Source organism: Pinus tabuliformis, chromosome Q (assembly GCF_031772625.1).
Source record: "Pinus tabuliformis cultivar Carrire ecotype Pingquan chromosome Q, CPIR1, whole genome shotgun sequence".
NCBI lineage: Eukaryota > Viridiplantae > Streptophyta > Pinopsida > Pinales > Pinaceae > Pinus > Pinus tabuliformis.
Genome location: NC_142296.1, coordinates 246908134 through 246927361, shown reverse-complemented (window position 1 = coordinate 246927361; position 19228 = coordinate 246908134). Strand labels below are relative to the sequence as shown.

At 33.5% G+C, this 19228-nt stretch overlaps 1 protein-coding gene across 5 annotated transcripts; it reads right to left on the bottom strand.

Moving 5' to 3' along the window:
* Positions 1-6670: 6670 nt before the first annotated feature.
* Positions 6671-9854, bottom strand: LOC149219110 (protein XRI1-like). Of its 5 annotated transcripts, none has more exons than XM_089384270.1 (9): positions 9721-9854; positions 9203-9299; positions 8977-9105; positions 8735-8889; positions 8555-8642; positions 8382-8475; positions 8186-8217; positions 7771-7827; positions 6671-7655 (listed from the first exon to the last, which is right to left on the bottom strand). In XM_089384270.1, exons 2-9 carry the CDS (start codon positions 9267-9269, stop codon positions 7378-7380), a joined length of 900 nt encoding a protein of 299 aa, XP_089240396.1. In that variant the 5' UTR covers positions 9270-9299; positions 9721-9854; the 3' UTR covers positions 6671-7377. The 5 variants fall into 5 exon arrangements, with proteins under 5 accessions (XP_089240396.1, XP_089240395.1, XP_089240394.1 ...); XM_089384269.1 differs by lacking the exon at positions 9721-9854 and adding an exon at positions 9417-9668; XM_089384268.1 differs by lacking the exon at positions 9721-9854 and having other exon boundaries at positions 6671-7202; positions 7383-7655; positions 9203-9667.
* Positions 9855-19228: the final 9374 nt, after the last annotated feature.

The window sequence follows — 19228 nt, the reverse complement described above, 5'->3', positions numbered from 1 at the left end:
GTTTCTTTGAAGTATAAGAGGTGGAATATCTGGATCATATTGTATCTCATGAAGGAGTTAAGGTAGACCCTAGCAAAATTAAAGCCATTAAGGAATGGAAAATCCCCACATCCATAAAGCATCTACGAGGATTTCTTGGGTTGACAGGGTATTACCGCAAGTTTGTTAAGAATTATGGGAGAATAGCAGCACCTCTAACAACATTATTGAAGAAAGATGCATTTTTAGGGACTCTGGAAGCAACAAAAGCCTTCGAGCATCTTAAAGAGGCAATGTGCTAAGCACCGGTCTTAGCTACACCGGACTTCACAAAAACATTTATTGTGGAATGTGATGCTTCAGGAAATGGAATTGGTGTTGTTTTAATGCAAGATGAAAAACCCATTGCTTTTGAAAGTCGTCCAATCAAGGGAAAGTTTTTACACAAAGCTATTTATGAGAAAGAAATGTTGGCAAAACCACATGCACTTAAGAAATGGCGACCCTACCTAATGGGAAGACACTTCAAGGTAAAAATGGATCATCATAGCTTTAAATACTTTTTAAAACAAAGATTATCCTCTGAAGAGCAACAAAAGTGGGTCACAAAGATGTTGGGTTATGACTTTGAAATCATCTACAAAAAGGGAAACAAAATGTCGTGGCAGATGCACTCTCAAGAAAGGATGAGGATGTGGAAGCATTGTTGTGCGCCATTCCTGTTATCCAACCAGATTGGATAAACGAAGCAAGGGAGGAATGGAAAAATGATGAAGAAGTGTGGGCACTTATTCGAAAGTTACAACAAAATTCCAGTACATCTGATACATTTAGCTGGCAAAATGATTTGTTATGGTACAAAGATCACTTATATCTCTGTAAGAATTCCCAACTCAAACAAAAAATTGTTATGGAATTGCACACTTCTCCCTTAGGAGGGCACTCAGGATTTTTAAAAACTTACCACAGGGTTAAGAAGGAATTTTTTTGGGATAGCCTTAAATCAGATATTCAAAAGTTTGTGGCGGAATGTTTGGTTTTCCAACAAAATAAAGTTGAAAAAATTAAGACCCCGAGTCTATTACAACCTTTATCCATTCCAAGCGAACATTGGGAGGAGGTTTCAATGGATTTTATCACAAGTTTTCCCAAGTCTGAGAGAAAAAGTGTCATCATGGTGGTAGTTGACAAACTTACCAAGTATGCACACTTTTGTGCATTATCACATCCATTTAAAGCCAGTGCAGTTTCTACTGCATTTATGAAAACAATTCAAAAGCCACCTAAAATCCCACAGATTATTGTAAGTGACAAAGATCCCATTTTCACTGGAAATTTTTTGACAGAATTATTTTCTTTTCTTGGTACTCAGTTAGCTCATAGCTCATCTTATCATCCTCAATCTGATGGGCAAACTGAAATAGTAAACAAATGTTTGGAAGGATATCTTCATTGCTTTGTATCTGATAAACAGACACAATGGGTCAAATGGTTGCCTCTGGCTGAGTGGTGGTATAACACTTCCTTCCATACAGCAACAAAAATAACCCCATTTATGGCACCTTATGGATATCAGCCACCATCCATCACATCATATTTAAGAGAAAATTCTAAGGTTCAAGCAGTGGAACATCACATCGAACATCAACAACAAATCCTCCAACTCTTAAAGGATAACCTCGTGTTGGCACAGAATAGAATGAAACAACAAGCATATCAACATCGCAGTGAAAAAAGTTTTGATGTAGGTGATTGGGTATTCCTACAACTAAAACCATATAAAAAAATGTCCCTCAAGCGGGCTAAGAAGGATAATAAATTATCACCAAAGTATTATGGTCCGTACAAGGTGTTGCAAAAGATTGGTATTATGGCACACAAATTGGAGCTCCCTGTAGCTTCTCGAGTGCACCCAATTTTCCATGTTTCATGTTTAAAGAAGGTTATAGGCAACAAGTTCCCAGTTCAAACAATATTTCTAGAACTTGACGAGGAAGGAAAAATTATATTGGAACCAGAAGCAGTGACAGAAACAAGAACTCGACAGCTACGAAATCGATCAATTTCGGAGTATCTCATCAAGTGGAAGAACAAATCCGCTGACGATTCCACGTGAGAGGATGAGAATTTTATACAGAAACATCTAAAACTACTTAAGCGTTGAGGTCAACACTTTTTTGAAGGAGAGGGGCATGTTAGGTCCCTATAATACTAGTGATTACCCCATTACTATTGTAGTTGTATCCCTTATTAATATTTTTGTGCCCCTATTGTCCCCATATTGTTATTACTGTGCCCCATAGAATCCCTCTATTGTTATTTTTGTGGCTTTATATTATTATTGTTAGGTCGGCTAGGTTATATTGTGACTCTTTAGACTCCTATATATAAAAAAGAAGTTTTGTCATTTGAACCATCCAAGAATTGTTCATTTATGTAATGTAAAGGAGGTTGCCTCTCGAAGAAGCTAAATTCTAAGGCGTTGATCTATCTTTTCTATCTTTTTGTGAGCTAGTTTCATAACACAATCTGACCTTCAATAATCCCTATGGTTACATTTAAATTCATGATTCCTCTAATGAAAGGTCAAACAAAACAAGGTTGCAATTCCATTAAAGAAGATAAACCTAAGTCACATATGGTTAGGCAAGAATAGGGAGATAAGACATTTTTAGATGAAGCTTTAACCCACAATAGGTGATGGAAAAAGAACATGAATTGTGCTTTTAATGCGAATTCTTATCTCAATTGTGGATTCCATGCATTCAATGGGATGGAGGAAAGTCATCCTTATCTCAATTGCAAATTTTGTGTATCAAATAGGGATCAAAAAAGTCAAATCAATCATTGACTTTGTTCCATACCAATTGGATGCATGGAATCTGCAATTAAAATAATCAAAATAAGTTCAAGTTACCTTAATACCTTAGCCTCATAAAGATAAGATGTATTTAGTCCCTCTCCTCCTAGTGAAGGATTAGGTGGAATTATCTCAAGGTAAACTAGTTACAAGATAAAATTTCATGTTTCCTAACCGAATGAATTATTTGAAAGAACATACTTCTATCTCCTAACACCACAGTTTCAAAGGAAAAAAATAAAGCTAAGAAGGGCAACCTACAATTCTTTATCCTTAAGCTTATACAATCTTGACTATAGATAAGGTAGAATCATCACTAAAGCATTTGAACAAATATCAGCTAGCACCAATGAAACAAGAATTGATGGTTAAAAAGAAGGGAACTATATTTTTCAAAAAGGGAAACAAGGGCCCATATAAAAGGAAAAAAGAGGCCGCATATGCATATATGGACGCATTGCAAGATCACAACCTCCCATTGCACCTTTAAATAAAAAAAATCCACTACATATGTAATTTTGTCTTCAAATCTTTGAAACAACAAAAAACATTTTACACACCAATTAACTTCTACATGTAATAATCAATGGTGACATTATTTTGGTCATCTTTTAAAGGATTTATATAAAATCATGATAATTTTGACCTAGTGTATCTCATGTTTTTCAAAAACAGAAAAGAAAAAAAAATTGTGCTTAAATCTTTCAACTTCAAGCTTTAATACACACTTTAACAAGCCAAAGCATGAATAGACACATCAAGCCAATATTACATCTCCACTTTGTCAACTTCCACCATATTTGCCTTGCTTTGCATCAATTAAAGTGCCAATAACATAACCATTTGTTAAATCATTTTCAAACCTCAGATGTAATAAAAATCTAACATAATCTAATACACCAATGTTTTCAACCTTATATTTATTTAATGTTCCATTTATAAATAATACAAAATAAAATAAGTGTAATGTTCACAAAACCATTAGCCAATTCTTTATTAAAAATTCATATCATACTCACAAAAAAAATCATAATAATATAAAACAATAACATACACATCATCAATGTAAATAAAAACAATATTCAAATACAAAATATATAAAATAAAAATATTAAAATAATTCACAATAAAAATTACATCATACAACAAAAACAAGAAGGCTCATGTCTCCAAATCACCAATGATAAACACTCAAAGCTGTAAACAAAACAACAAAACATTACAATGACTCTAATCATCCATTGCCAAACACCCTAGCTCTCCATCCAGAGATTGCATTCATATATGTGTCTGTAAACATAGTGTAAGATCAGAGATTGACTGTTGTCATCCATTAATTTGGATAGGTATTTTACACCTATAGTCCTCCACTACATAGTTTTTAAAGTTGAGGTTTTTATAAACCGAGTTACACATATAGTGACATAATGTAATGCATTAACAGATATTTAATTAATGTATCCCCGCCATATAGTGACTCCAAAAAGTGCAAATTTCTTCACAACAAAACTGTGCCTCTCACACAAATATATACAACCACTCTGTGATATATATATATATATATATATATATATATTCAATTGCATTGTATTGTAAGTTTTACATCTTTTTGGATGGTATATATACCCTTAAATATATTTTATTGGAATTCATGTTTTCAATGATATCATACTAACTTAGGATCCACTCAGAATGTAACTTACCACACTTGGTAAGAACACAACCAAAGATCAACTCAATCGTGCAAGAACCAATTTACAGTGACAAGTAATAGGCTTTGCTTTTCATTAGTGTCAAGTGATGGGTTCTCTATCTTTTGGATAATAAATATTCTCACAGACACGAACATAGAACCATCTATGATGAAAACATAAATCAACATTGTGTAAGAATGATGAAAGCGTGCTCTTTAGAAAACATTATGGACACAATGTTACTCATATATTAATTTTTTTCCCACTTGGATTTTGAGGTTCAAGAACTCTCTCACAGACACAAACATAGAACCATCAATGATGAAAGCATAATTCTGATTCTCTTTAAGAATGATGAAAGCATGCTCTTTAGAAAGTATTGTCACAGTGCATATATTGTTTTTGCTCCACTCGGACTTTTAGGCTTTAAAAATTCTCTCTTACAGAACCATCTATGATGAAAGCATAATTCTGATTCTGTTTAAGAATGATCAAAGAAGGCTCTTTAGAAATCATTATGGGTACAGTGCCACTCACTATATTCTTTTTCCCCATTTGGATTCTTAGGCTTGAAGAATTCTCTCAGACACAACATAGAACCATGTATGATGAAAGCTGATTCTGATTTCATTTAAGAATGATGAAAGCATGCTCTTTAGAAAACAGTATGGGCACAGGGCCACTCACTATATTTTTTTTCACCACTTGGATTCTTAGGGTTCAAGAATTCTCTCTCATAGACATGATTATAGAACCATCCATGATGAAAGCATAATTCTGATTCTGTTTAAGAACTATGAAATAATGCTCTTTAGAAAACATTATGGGCACAGAGCCACTCACTATATTGTTTTTTCCCACTTGGATTGTTAGGTTTCAAGAATTCTCTCTCAGACACTACATAAAACCATCTATGACGAAAGCATAATTCTGATTCTGTTGAAGAATGATGAAAATATGTTTTTTGAAAAACATTATGGACACAGTGCCACTCACTATATTTTTTTATACCACTTGGATTCTTAGGCTTCAAGAATTCTTTCTCACAGCCATGAACCTAGAACTATCTATGATGAAAGCATGATTCTGATTCCATTTAAGAATGATAAAAGCATGTCCTTCAGAAAACATTTGGCACAGTGCCACTCACTATATTGTTTTTGCCCACTTGGATTCTTACTGTTAAAGAATTCTCCCTCACAGACATAAACATAGAACCATCTATGTTGAATGCATAATTCTGATTCTGTTTAAGAATGATAAAAGCATGTTCTTTATAAATATTATGGGCACAGAGCCACTCAGTATATTGTTTTTTCCCACAATGGATTCTTAGGTTTCAAGAATTCTCTCTCACAGACACCACATAAAACCATCTATGACGAAAGCATAATTCTGATTCTGTTGAAGAATGATGAAAATATGTTTTTTGAAAAACACTATGGACACAGTGCCACTCACTATATTTTTTATACCACTTGGATTCTTAGGCTTCAAGAATTCTTTCTCACAGCCATGAACATAGAACTATCTATAATGAAAGCATGATTCTGATTCCATTTATGAATGATAAAAGCATGCCCTTTAAAAAACATTTGGCACAGTGCCACTCACTATACTGTTTTTGCCCTCTTGGATTCTTAAGGTTAAAGAATTCTCTCTCACAGACACAAACATAGAACCATCTATGTTGAAAGCATAATTCTGATTCTGTTTAAGAATGATAAAAGCATGTTCTTTATAAAATATTATGGGCACAGTGCCACTCAATATATCGGTTTTTCCCACATGGATCCTTAGGCTTCAAGAATGTTGATATCAAACGTTCACATATTCATGTTACGGATCATGTAAAGATGCACTTAATAATTTTTTTGTGTTTATGCTTGACGCACAATTAATTGTCTGTGTTTATGCTTTTTTTTAAAGCCTTTAGAACCACCTTGATGGGACCTTTTGATTGAAAATGTTGGTCTTTTAAGATTTTGTTATGATTGTGATTTTTTCAATCTTAGGAGAAATTCATTGTCAATATTTTTGCAATTTCTTGAACGAGACTTTGATTCTTGACACCATTTGCATTCTTAGAGCCTGTTTTGGTACACTGTTTTGAGACTCTAACTTTGATGCTTTGCAGTATCTTAAACCAAACTTCGATTACCAGCACACTATTTGTAACTTACAACCTGCTGTGTTACAGTACATTGAAATGGCTATTATCCATCAAACTGCACATTAACAAGAATTATCTGCTTACACCCATGCACCAAGTATACTTGAAAATTCATATATAAGAGGGTTTGTAATCCTCAGACAATGCTTCATCAAATATCAACAGAAGTTGCAATTAAAGGTCATTACTAATTTCTCCGTATTCTCTTTTAGTGCAAAGAGTTCCAATTCCTTTTCTGATTGAACTTAGGCTGTATGTTGCTATAATTATTGCATAATCTGCTTGTTTTATGCTAATATAGTCTGCACAAAATCTATCTCATCCTTTGTTGGGCATTTAGTTGCCCAACATTTCCACTGGTTACTCTGGGTATTGTTATCCTGACGATTACGTTGTTATAATTGCAGTTGATTCATTGCATAATCTGCTTGTTTCTGCTAATAGCCTGCAGAAAATCCATCTCATCCTTTGTTGGGTGGGCCTCAGTATTATTAATCTGAAAATTTATTGCAACCAACAATCGGATCTGTCACTAGACTTCAACTTAGATAATATAATGAATAGCCAAACATAAAGCTTATATACAATTTACAAGGCCATAAAAATATGCTGCAACCAAGAAGAGCCTAGTGTAGTTGAAAATTGATACAAATCATAGGAAAGTTGGGTGATCAGCCTTTTGTCCTGATAATGGTGATGGTTCCTTTGCCCTCTGTGTGAATTTTAGTGAGAGCAACTACTGCCTTGCCGGAGAGTCCAGATCCTGAGGATGCTGCCGATGGAGGTTTTGCATGATCACCCACAGGGTGTTGAATAGGCCTTGCTGGGGGCATCGAAATCCTTTGGTTGATATCATTGAGAGTCACATCCCCTTCTACTCCACTGGGCTTCACAACTGCAAATGGGTATGCCACTGGAGTAGCCAGCTTAGGCTTACCTTCATGTGGAGCTAATGGAATGCAACATATAATAGCAAGTACATCAGAACTTCTCATTGCTTTATCACAAAAAATGGAAAGAATTGAGTGCTAACATAGGTGTTTGAATCATAAAGGTTTACTGACCCAACAGTGGAGATATTCTGGTAGATGTGGAAAAATTGGGCACTGCAATTTCCTTTTCTGCATTAACCCACATCAACTATATCAAGCATGTTCATATGATTTCCTCAATGACAGAAAAGAACACTCAAAAACCTAATATCATTGATTATATTTTGATAAAATTATGCCTTTGTTTCTGGGAGAATAGTTTCTATAGACTAAGTTTGGCCACAAAGGCCCTTTAAAAGATAAGAACTAGACAGAAGCATACCAATGGAGTTTCAAGCCTTTGATTATATTTTGATTAAATTTGGCTTTCTATTCTGAGAGAATAGGTTCTATGACCAAGTTCTGTCACAAAGGACTTTAAAGGATGAGCATAAACATAAGAATACCAAAGGAGTTTCTAATTCTATAGTTTATAGAACCACCATACCTGGAATTTGCGTCAGTGGTAGAAGGGCATTCCTACATCAAGTAGAACATAAATTTGTCAGGATTGAAGGCATCCTTAATTCTATGGGAAAAAGGGGATCAGTATAACAGTTTATTCAAGACAAATATTACTGCCCATATAGGGTTTGTGCACCCATTGGGTTTGAAAATCAAACCTGAATAGAAATTGTACTTACAATTCATGGTCACCTAGGATATGGCCTTCACGCTCATTAATGCATCCAAGCATCCATTTTTCTGCAGTTTCATTTCCGGGACAAAATGGATCTTCTGTTCACAAAACCCAAACACTCATTCTCCCAATCCAACATACCCATATAAGTCAAAGCAAACAATTTGCAATTCATACCGTTAGCAGAGAACCAGAGTGAAGTGGATGCCGAATCAGGGACCTGCATGTCTTGATATTCACCCAAAAGATGACTTTCACTATTATTCTGTCAACAGACATCATGGGTATAGTTAAATTGAAAGGTGCAATGAAATTCACAGATGACCAGTAAAGGTTTTTATTGTTTTCGTGGCTCACCAGTCCAATGCCTCCTTCACATTGTTGACTTGGGTTTGAATCGCAGAATACAGACTCAGATTGATCTCCTGGAAACAAAAGCATCCGCCTTCTTTTACACCGGGGACTGCCCTTTGAAGTATGATCTGGATTAATAGTATCCTCATTCTTACCTGCTATTAACCAAATGAGACCAAACTATACTCCAACTCATTACAAAACTATTGACATACTGTGGTTTATTTCAAAATCAGATAATTAACCTTCATTGCTTTTGATATCCAATGTGGGCAATCTGGGATCCGTTACTTCTGATAAAGGCGTGGATGTAAATAAAGTTCTGTTTTCTGCCTCGCTTTGAGTCCATTCATCCCAGAGAGACTGAGATAGAACTGCGCACAAAATTAGATTGCATGTAAGTCATTAAACCAAACAGAGCACTACGAAATACCATAAACATAATGAAATTAGCAGTCAAGAATTCCTAACCCAATGGCGAATCCACATCCAATACGAAGGAGTCCTCCTTCCAGTCCCATGGATCGCTCCCATCCATCTACCCAGATCGATAAATTCAAAACACAATCTAATGGCATAGAAGACCAATAACAATATCAGAACAGACAATCATAATACAAACAATCAAGAAGCAAACAATACTATTTGAACGTTGGGTGAGTTACAGCTCCCATGAGATACAAACCAGTGAATTTCAGTCATACAGTTGTGGAAAAATCAAAGCCAGTACAGTGCAGACTACTATTTTATCCAGAGTTTGCTTTCCAACCAGCCAAAACAGTTGAATAACATGATTTCTAATTCAATATACTGCAAACCCCAGAGGATGAGGAAAACCAAACAAGCACAGTACAACTATACTACCCTACATGGCGGGAAGTATATACAGCAGAGTATAACCAAACGTATACACACATATATAGCAAGATACATACATATATGTATATATATTTGATCAAACCAGAGATTGTTCTTTTTTTTAAATATACCTGTACTGCTCTGCTGTAAAAAAACAAAAGATTTGTTGTCGTTGGAATGGCATTCACTGTTACAACATTCCAATTCCAGCTCAATGTAAATCTCTCGTGACCCACACTTACTGCTGCAGTCAACTATTTATCACTGCACAACACTGACTGGCTGAACCCCACCCACTCACTCGAACAATCATTATTTTCTTGGGATTTTATTTAATTCACCCAAACAATTTCCAACAATCATTTACACATTAAAGTTTTAAACCCATCCATTCTGGTTCAAATCAATGGGGGAGAGTTAAACCCATCACATCCGGAATTCAATTCAATTTGGGTAGTGGCCAAAGTGGTTGAATCACCCTCCCCATCTTTCATTTATTCATGTGATGTGGAAAACAGCTCTCATATAGTCAACCATCAGAAGGCTGACATCTGTCTGTTCAAAAATACTATATTTATAAAAACTGTTTTGCAGACCCACGCTTGTGGTACATTTTTCAATTACTGCTCCTGTACGAGTTACGACGCTCAAGGATGCTCACGCTTTTGGATACGTTAGTCTCAGGCTGCCTTAAATTATCTCTGTGCTTGGAATATATGTCTATATAATGTGGGTGGGTGAATGAGTGTCAAGCATTTAATGGCTGGCATCATAAAAGAATTGGACAATCATAAAGAGTTTCTTTCATGGGCTGGCTGTGTGGATTACTTTTCATGGGCTGGCTGTGTGGATTACTTTGACCATACCTTAGAAGTAACCCACAGGTGTTTTTCATGTTATAAATATGCATGCAAATACCCAAATCAACGGTCATGAATGATGAAAGTTGCCATTGAGAATAATAAGACCTAGATTATGTAAGGAGTTAACATATACATTCCTTTATCTTAGGATAATAAAAGTTGCCCACCAATTCCCATATCTTTCTCCTGGCCTTCCAAAAGGTATAGGTGTGGGTCCTATCATCTATATTTTTAATTTTTAATAAGATTAAAAAGAATGTAATTTTTATTTTTTATTTTTAATATATTTTTTTGGATAAGTTTTGCCCAATTTTAAGTAAAAATCGTTGAAATGAGAAATTCAAATGGTTAATTTTGTTAGGATGAATTTTATTTTAAATTAATTAAAATTGATTGAAATGACAAATTTAAATTATTAAATTAATATAAACTAGATATTTATATTAAGGATAAACTAGATATTTATATTAATGATAGAATTTGATGTGAGAATTGTTTGTCACGAAATGATTTGTTCGTTAAATATAGTTATAAAATATGGAAAATTATTAATGTTTTTTTTTGAAATTGTGAAAACGGATTGGGGAGGTGTGAAAATGGTATAATTTCACACGAGTGGGTCATTTGACATTGTTTGTCACGAGGTGATTTGCCCATTATATATCGTTATAAAATGCGGAAGACCATCAACGTCTTTCTTTGAAATTGTGAAAACCGATTAGGGAGGTGTGAAAGCGGTATAATTTCACGAGTCATTTGACATGAAAATTGTTTGTCACGAGGTGATTTGCCCATTATATATGGTTATAAAATATGGAAAACAATCAATGTCTTTCTTTGAAATTGTGAAAACCGATTGGGAGGTTTGAAAACGGTATAATTTCACGAGTAGATCATTTGACGTGAAAATTGCTTGTTACGAGGTGATTTTCCCATTAAATATGGTTATTGCCGTTAAATATGGTTGTAAAATGTGGAAAACCATTAACGTTTTTCTTTGAAATTGTGAAAATGGATTGGGGAGGTGTGAAAACCGTATAATTTCACGAGTGGATTATTTGAAGCGAAAATTGTTGGTCACGAGGTGAGTTTTCCATTAAATATGGTTATTGCTCGTTAAATATGGTTATAAAATGTGGAAAACCATTAATGTTTTCTTTGAAATTGTGAAAACGGATTGGGGAGGTGTGAAAACTGTAAAATTTCACGAGTTGGTTATGGAATTTGACGTGAAAATTGTTTGTCACGAGGTGATTTGCCCATTAAATATGGTTATAAAATGTGGAAAACCATCAAGGTATTTCTTTGAAATTGTGAAAACCAGTTGGGGAGGTGTGAAAACGGTATAATTTCAAGAGTAGGTCATTTGACATGAAAATTGCTCATCACGAGGTGATTTGCCCATTAAATATTAAATATGGTTATAAAATGTGGAAAACCATTGGTCTTTCTTTGAAATTGTGAACACTGATTAGGGAGATGTGAAAACCTTAAAATTTCACGAGTAGCTCTCTTTTAAAATTCCAACATTTTCCCACCAAATTATATCTCCAAATTTCAATAATAAAAATTAAAAAAAAATCTCAAATATAATTTTTTCATTGAAAATAATATATTATTATTGTTATTATTAAATATAAATTTCCATCTACTAAAAATAAAATAGTTTTTATTTTTTTCAATAATTTACTTTAATAAAAAAAATTAATTATTAATTTTAAATAATTAATTTTATTAGAAATTTTTAATAATTTGATTTAATCAATATTTTTAATCATTAAATTCATTACTTTAGAATAATTTATTTTATTATTATTATCCTAATCATTTATATGTTTATCCTTTATTTTATATTATTAAAAAAAAAGGAAGTTATCATTTCATAACCCAACGTGATTAATGTGAACACTTTTTTGGTTTCAAAGATTAATTTTTGGGGAACCTTTCCTCTAAAGATTAAATATTTTTGAGCTTTTACTTTAAGATTATGTTGAATTTTTTATTAATGGTAACAGATCAGCGATGAAAAGTTGGATAGTGAAATTTGGAGAATTATTTTAATGGTAATGATTTATTTTTTTAAAGATTGAATTGCTATGTATAATTTATTAATAATTTAAATATTACTGGTGTATTTTGATTAATTAATATGGTTTTTTAATAGAAATATTATTTTAGAGTGTTTGTATAGAATGGCATTTTCCAATTTAGTATGGTAGAGATGTTGTAATTTTATATTTAACCTTTTAATTTTGTCAAAATAAAATATCTCGAACTGAATTTTTTTTTTTTTTTTTTTCAGAGGGAAAAAAACAGAATAGATTATATTAAGTGAATATAATGGTCGTGAGTACATTTGGGCTGCTGTCGAGCCGAGCATAAACATAGCAGGCAGTTGAGACAAATGCGTATGAGCAGTGCATGATATGTGAGAAAATATTGATGAGAGCAATATTCAAACCGTGGATCCAAAACATAGATAAAAACAGATCCGCAAATGCGAAAAATATATCTCGAACTGATTATGACAAAGATGTTGTAGTGTCATGTTTAACATTTTGACTAGTTCAAAATTAAACTAAATGAAAAACTTAAATTAATAATTATATTTGTAATTATAATTAATAATTGAAGTAGCCTAAATTCATCTTAACTCCAAACTCACAGAATGATCAAATCTCTCAAGATGCAAACCTTTTTTAGAGTGAAAAGAAATTTGATCCTTCTTGACACTTAGCAGATCCTCAATTAAAATAGATGAAGATTGACTTTAAACAAAAAATTCACAAGTAAATAAAAGAAAAAAAAAACTCAAAACATTTACACATAGATATGGATCTTGATCCCACAACTCCATATATTTATTATTATTATTACTCATTTCTATTTTTCATTTTTAAAAATTTTAATTATTAAATCAATTAAAAATAGATAAATTCAATTTTTATAATATTTTTTAAATTCAGATATTTATTTTAACACTTTATAATTAAATTTTTAATTGCCTACCAAGTCTAAAATAGATAGTAATATGTATATTGTTAAATCTCTTTATAATTTTGATAATTTAGATATTCTTAATTCAAAATTTCTCAATCTATAGATCAAACTTATATACTCTAATAAATTCATAACTTGAAAAACAAAAAAAATATTATTTTTTAATCAATTAAATAAAACTATAAAAAATAGAAATTTTAAATCATTATAATCTTAACTTGTTTTACCTTTATAGCTTACTCAAATATCATTACTTTGCTTTTCTCGTGTTCAAACTTGTTCAATTAAATGTTACAACTCTAGAAATTTTCCTCATCTCCAAACTTGTACCGAATGAAGTGAACGCCTTTAACTTTTATCCATATTGTACGATATCATGTATAGTCTCATTAAATAGTGATTTAATTGAACTTTTCATATTCTTAGTCTCCATATCAATATTAATGTTATTATTTTATTGAGGAAGAATAAAATTCATATATATATATAATTAATTAATTTAATAATTTATAGCATTTTTTTAAATTGGAATGGTAGATGTAGGGGATTGTTTCTTAATCTTAGGAAATTATGAAAATATTTTTGAATGACATCCAGTAAACTATTTACTTTTTTTTATCTAGAGATTGAGGTTTTTTTGGGTGAAAGTTATAGAGATTGGTTTTTTTTTTGTGAAAGTTATATCATAAAACATATTGTAATTTAGAATTCAATTATCAAATTGATGTTTAAAGGTCTTTTTTGGAGTAATGAAAAGCTTATACAAATTATTAAGAGAATAAGAAAGAAAGTTGATAAAAGGTTTTTTTTTTAAGTTATATCATAAAACATATTATAATTTAGAATTCAATTATCAAATTGATGCTTAAAGGCTCTTTTTGGAGTAATGAAAAGCTTATACAAATTTATACAAATTATTAAGAGAATAAGAAAGAAAGTTGATAAAAAAAATTAACCTCAAAGAGTATTTATATTATTTAAATCTATGTCTAGCTCACAACAAAGACATTAGGAATTACATAGCAAACTCTTCAAAATTTCTCTCATTTTTCTCTTATCCAAGAGATGTGTTAAACTTTCCTAAAGAATATATTGATGAACGACAAAAATGGTGTTTTGAACGTGTATACCTTATAGAATTGCCCCAACATAACACAACATTTACAATACATAAAACTACTAATTGATAATAAAGTCATTGATGACTATGAATCTGTTGGAGTCATGAGGAGGCTCATTAATGACTATAAACCATTATCATGAGGGATTAATTTGGATGCTCTTGACCTCCTTGCATAACATAGATCTCTTCTAGTTGCCACGAGTGTTATCGGGAAAACAAGTGTCCATTCAAAGTTGCTAGTCCCACTAAGATGGGTAGCCATCTTAGAAACAAACAAACTAAAGTCACTCATGTTTTCCTTTATGAGAGATAGATGAGAAAGAAGCAGAGAGTACCAACCTCGGTCTTTCGCTTGGCTCCTTGTTTGTTTCCTTTCCCCTTTGACAGAACTTCACCACTCTTTCCTTACTTGTCCCGCTTCAAAGAGTACATGTAAGTCAAAGCAGCATAATACCATCAAAGCATAGAGATCTATAACCATAAACAATATAGGATCAGATGTATATTAACCATACAAATGCATATATCAATACAAGATTCAGAGATACACAAGAATATGGAGGAAAACTCAAATAACTTTATTGATAGAAGTAGTAGAAGAGAGGATTACAACCCATTGGTCTGACCCAGCGCCATCCTCCCAGCATGAAAGCCCTCTTCGCCTCATGAAAAGCTTAGATCACCCAACAATACAATGTTGCACAGAGAAACCAACAACACTTCCTTACAAAATACAAAATTCCAGCCTCTGGATCTCTAGGATGAGGGATCCATATATAGATGTTTGCAGGTGGGTGAGTCAGCTTTTGGGATTTTGATTAGTGTCATCTCTCTGATAGTTCTTGGTTCCACTTGGAGATTTCATGATCTCTTACTCATCCCTAGGCGAATTCATAGAGGCAAGTGTCGAATGAGCAGCTTCTAGAAGATTCTCTGGGTTTCCACCTAGCAAACTGCTTCTGCCATTTGTTTGCTCTTGCTCATCGCACCCTACAGAAGGGCTTTCCAGTATGCATCACACCCTTAGCACTGAGCAGTCTGTATGGTCTAGTTTTGACCAGTTCTAAGTAGTTTTTCAGGGAGAACTTCTGGGAGATGATGTAATCAGTTGACCTTGCTCCTTTAGGGTATGAAACAACACTTTTAGGGACTTAGAAGCCCTTGGTTTATGGACATATGTGATTGGGGTTGCAGAGCCCAAATATGTCTATAACAACGAGACCTCTAGGGCCTCCCATTTTCCAATGAGCATATCTGCATCGGGTTAAATTAATTTTTGAGTTATTAGACTCCATTAAGGCATAATTGGTGGCCAAATTTGGCCATTGATGCGCAATTATATTGCTTTCAATTTTCATTCATCATTTTTATGTGGACTTATCCCTCTTGCGGACAAGAGTGATCTCCCTAGACTTCAAATAAACCTAATAACAAACAACCAAGAATTGCTACCTTTCTCTAGAATATGATTGACTAAAATAAATACTATGATAGAGGCCACTCACTGTTTAAATGAAATGATTGATGGAGTCCCCTTAAAATCTTTCGACCATTCGTTCCTTAATGCTTTAGAGATCCTCTCGTTGCTCCCCACAACTTCTCCATGATGTCTTGAAATAGATTTGCATAGACATAAACAAACACGAGATCAAAGCATCCGGTGCATAACATAAGAGATAAATAGACTAATTAACCAATCATGTATCATAAACTGAGCAATATGCAATCACAATCTATGCAGGTGATCAAGGAATCCTACAAATTATATCAACTAAGATGTAATTGAGAAAGAACAATTGTCTTTATATAAATAAAATGGAGAATAGCCTTACAACCATGTAGCCTTGATGTTGCAAGTCCCTTCCCATAATCTCCAACCCTCTCCTTGAATGAATAGCCTTCCAACCTCATTCCTGCAACATAAGCCTACTTCCAACAGTCCTCCCCAATCCTCAAGCCTATGTTAGCTTTATAGGCCAAGAGTGGGAAGTTTGGGATCCATTTTTCAAGGGATGAGATCCACTAATGGTGGGATAGGGATTCCGCAAAAATAGGGAGTTCTCCTGTTGGGAAAAATAATGAGAGGGGGGGTGAATAAGTATTTTCAAGTCATTAAAATTTTCAATTCCATATTCATATTATGTACGTGACTTTACTTAAGGGAACCAACGTATGTACGTGATTGTTATTTAGAAAACTAGCATATATCTAGTAAACTTATTTTTTAGTTAATTCATCATATGTTTATCTTGAGCTAGTGCAGCAGTACTTTATTAGACATTAAATAAATAGTAACCATGTGCAGTAAGAACAAAATAAACCATCACACATAAGCAACACATCAACACACATGAACACCAAGATTTTTAGGTGGAAACCCAATGTGGGAAAAAACCACCGTTGTTGTAGTCTCTGTCTTCCTTTTATTATAAATAAAACTTCTTACAATCTTGTACTGGCACAGACTCATACCAGCACGTAGGCACCCACCTGCTAAAGGCTACAACCTTCTCTCTTTCTTCAACACCCACCGGAAGGGAGCTCTAACCCCCTGATCTCGTTTACCAACACCCATCGGAAGGGAGCTCCAACCCCCTGATTTGATTTACCAGCTACCACTAGAAGGAAGCTTTGACTTCCTCATTGAAGGCTCCAACCCTCAACACCTTTTTGGATGATGTTTCATAAGTTTTCATACTGGATCCACCTACTACGAAACATCACAACTTGTAGGCCACGTTTCATCAAATTTTCAGACTAAACCCATTATCATCATTTAAGCCAAAAACCAAACATCAAAGTTGAAAATGATCACTGCAACAAATCACTCAATCATCAACTGAAACAACCAATCTCTGACCCAAATAAATCAACCAATCAATGAATCAAATGAAACCCAACTCAATCAACTTATTCTCAAACAACCAGAACAGTTAGATCATTGTAACCATAGTACTAATATTGAACCCAAACACTGCATCATCTTATTGAATCAACTGAAAGCCCTGATCAATAAACTATCAGAATATATATGCTACTTTTTTGTATCAAACCCGCGTGTATACGCACTTTCCATGAGGCATACCCGCATACAGATCTAAAAACACTAAACCCTTAAATTGAACCACTGCCACTCTGAAGTAAACACTGAATCATACATAGATCCATTGCATCATTCTGAAATAATCACATAATCAACATTGATCTTCAATCACAAGAATCTAATAGCTTCATCATTCTTCAATCAATCAATCCTCAATCAAAGCATCACTATTAAGCCCAAATGTTATGCAACCAGCTCATAAAAGATAGAAAAGAGAGATAAACACCTTAGAATTCAACCTCTTTGAGGGGGAAACCTCCTTTACATTACACAAATTAACAATTCTTGGATGATTCAAATGACAAGACCTCCTTTCTATAGATAGGAGTCTAAGGGGTCATAATATAATCAGAGCCGACATAACAATAATAATGTAAGGGCAAAATAATAACAATAGTGGGCTTCTATGGGGCACAATAAGAACAATACAGGGACTACATGGGCACAACAATATAATAAGGGGGTTGTAATAGTAACAATAAGGGGTTACACTAGTAGTATAGGGACCTAACATGCCCCTCTCCTTCAAAAAGTGTTGTCCTCAACGCTTGAGTAGTTATTGATGCTTCTGTATAAAATTCTTGTCCTCCCATGTGGAATATTTAGTGAGTAAGTTCTTCCACTTGATGAGATACTCTGAAATTGATCGATTTCGTAGCTGTGGGTTCTTGTTTCTGTGACTGCTCCAAGTTCCAATATGATTTTTCCTTCCTCGTCAAGTTCTAGAAATATTGTTTCAAATGGAACCTTCTGCAACTTTTGAATGAGTGGCGACACTTCTTCATCCTTCTTCCATTCATCCCTTGCTTTGTTTATCCAATCTGGTTGGATAATAGAAATAGCACAAAACAATGCTTCTACATCCTCATCCTTTTTTATGAGTGCATATGCAACAACATTTTGCTTCCCTTTTTTGTAGATGATTTCAAAATCATAACCCAACATATTTGTGACCCATTTTTTATTTTCTTCTAAAGATAATATTTGTTCTAAAAAGTATTTCAGACTATCATGATCCAGATTTACCTTGAAGTGTCTTCCCATTAGGTAAGGTCACCATTTCTTAAGTGCATGTAGTATTGCCAACGTTTCCTTCTCATCAATATCTTGCTTGAGATGTAGCCGTAAAAATACCCAATCACCTACATCAAAACTTTTTTCACTGCGATGTTGATATACCTATTGCTTCATTTGATTCTGCACCAAAGTGGCATTATCCTTTAAAAGTTGGAGAACTTGTTGTGGATGCTCCATGTGATATTTCACTGCTTGAACCTTTTTCTTCTTGATATGTCCTTCTATCTTGAGAGTTTGAGGAGTGGTAATTTCTTCCAATGCTTTACAAGATATGGTCGGATTCAGTTCTTAATGCTCGATGTGATCTTTCACTTCTTGAACATTTTTCTTCTTGATATGTCCTTCTATCTTGATAGTTTGAGGAGTGGTAATTCCGGCCAATGCATTACAAGATATGGTTGGATTCATTTCTTCTTTCTTGATGTGATCTTTCACTTCTTGAACCTTTTTCTTCTTGATATGTCCTTCTATAT

Coding starts and splice junctions, on each gene's coding strand:
- LOC149219110 (XM_089384270.1), bottom strand. CDS start 9,269: ATGGATGGGAGCGATCCATGGGACTGGAAGGAGGACTCCTTCGTATTG. Junction 8,476..8,554: donor ACTCTGGTTCTCTGCTAACG/GTATGAATTGCA, acceptor TTTTGTGAACAG/AAGATCCATTTTGTCCCGGA. Junction 7,656..7,770: donor CAGAATATCTCCACTGTTGG/GTCAGTAAACCT, acceptor GCATTCCATTAG/CTCCACATGAAGGTAAGCCT.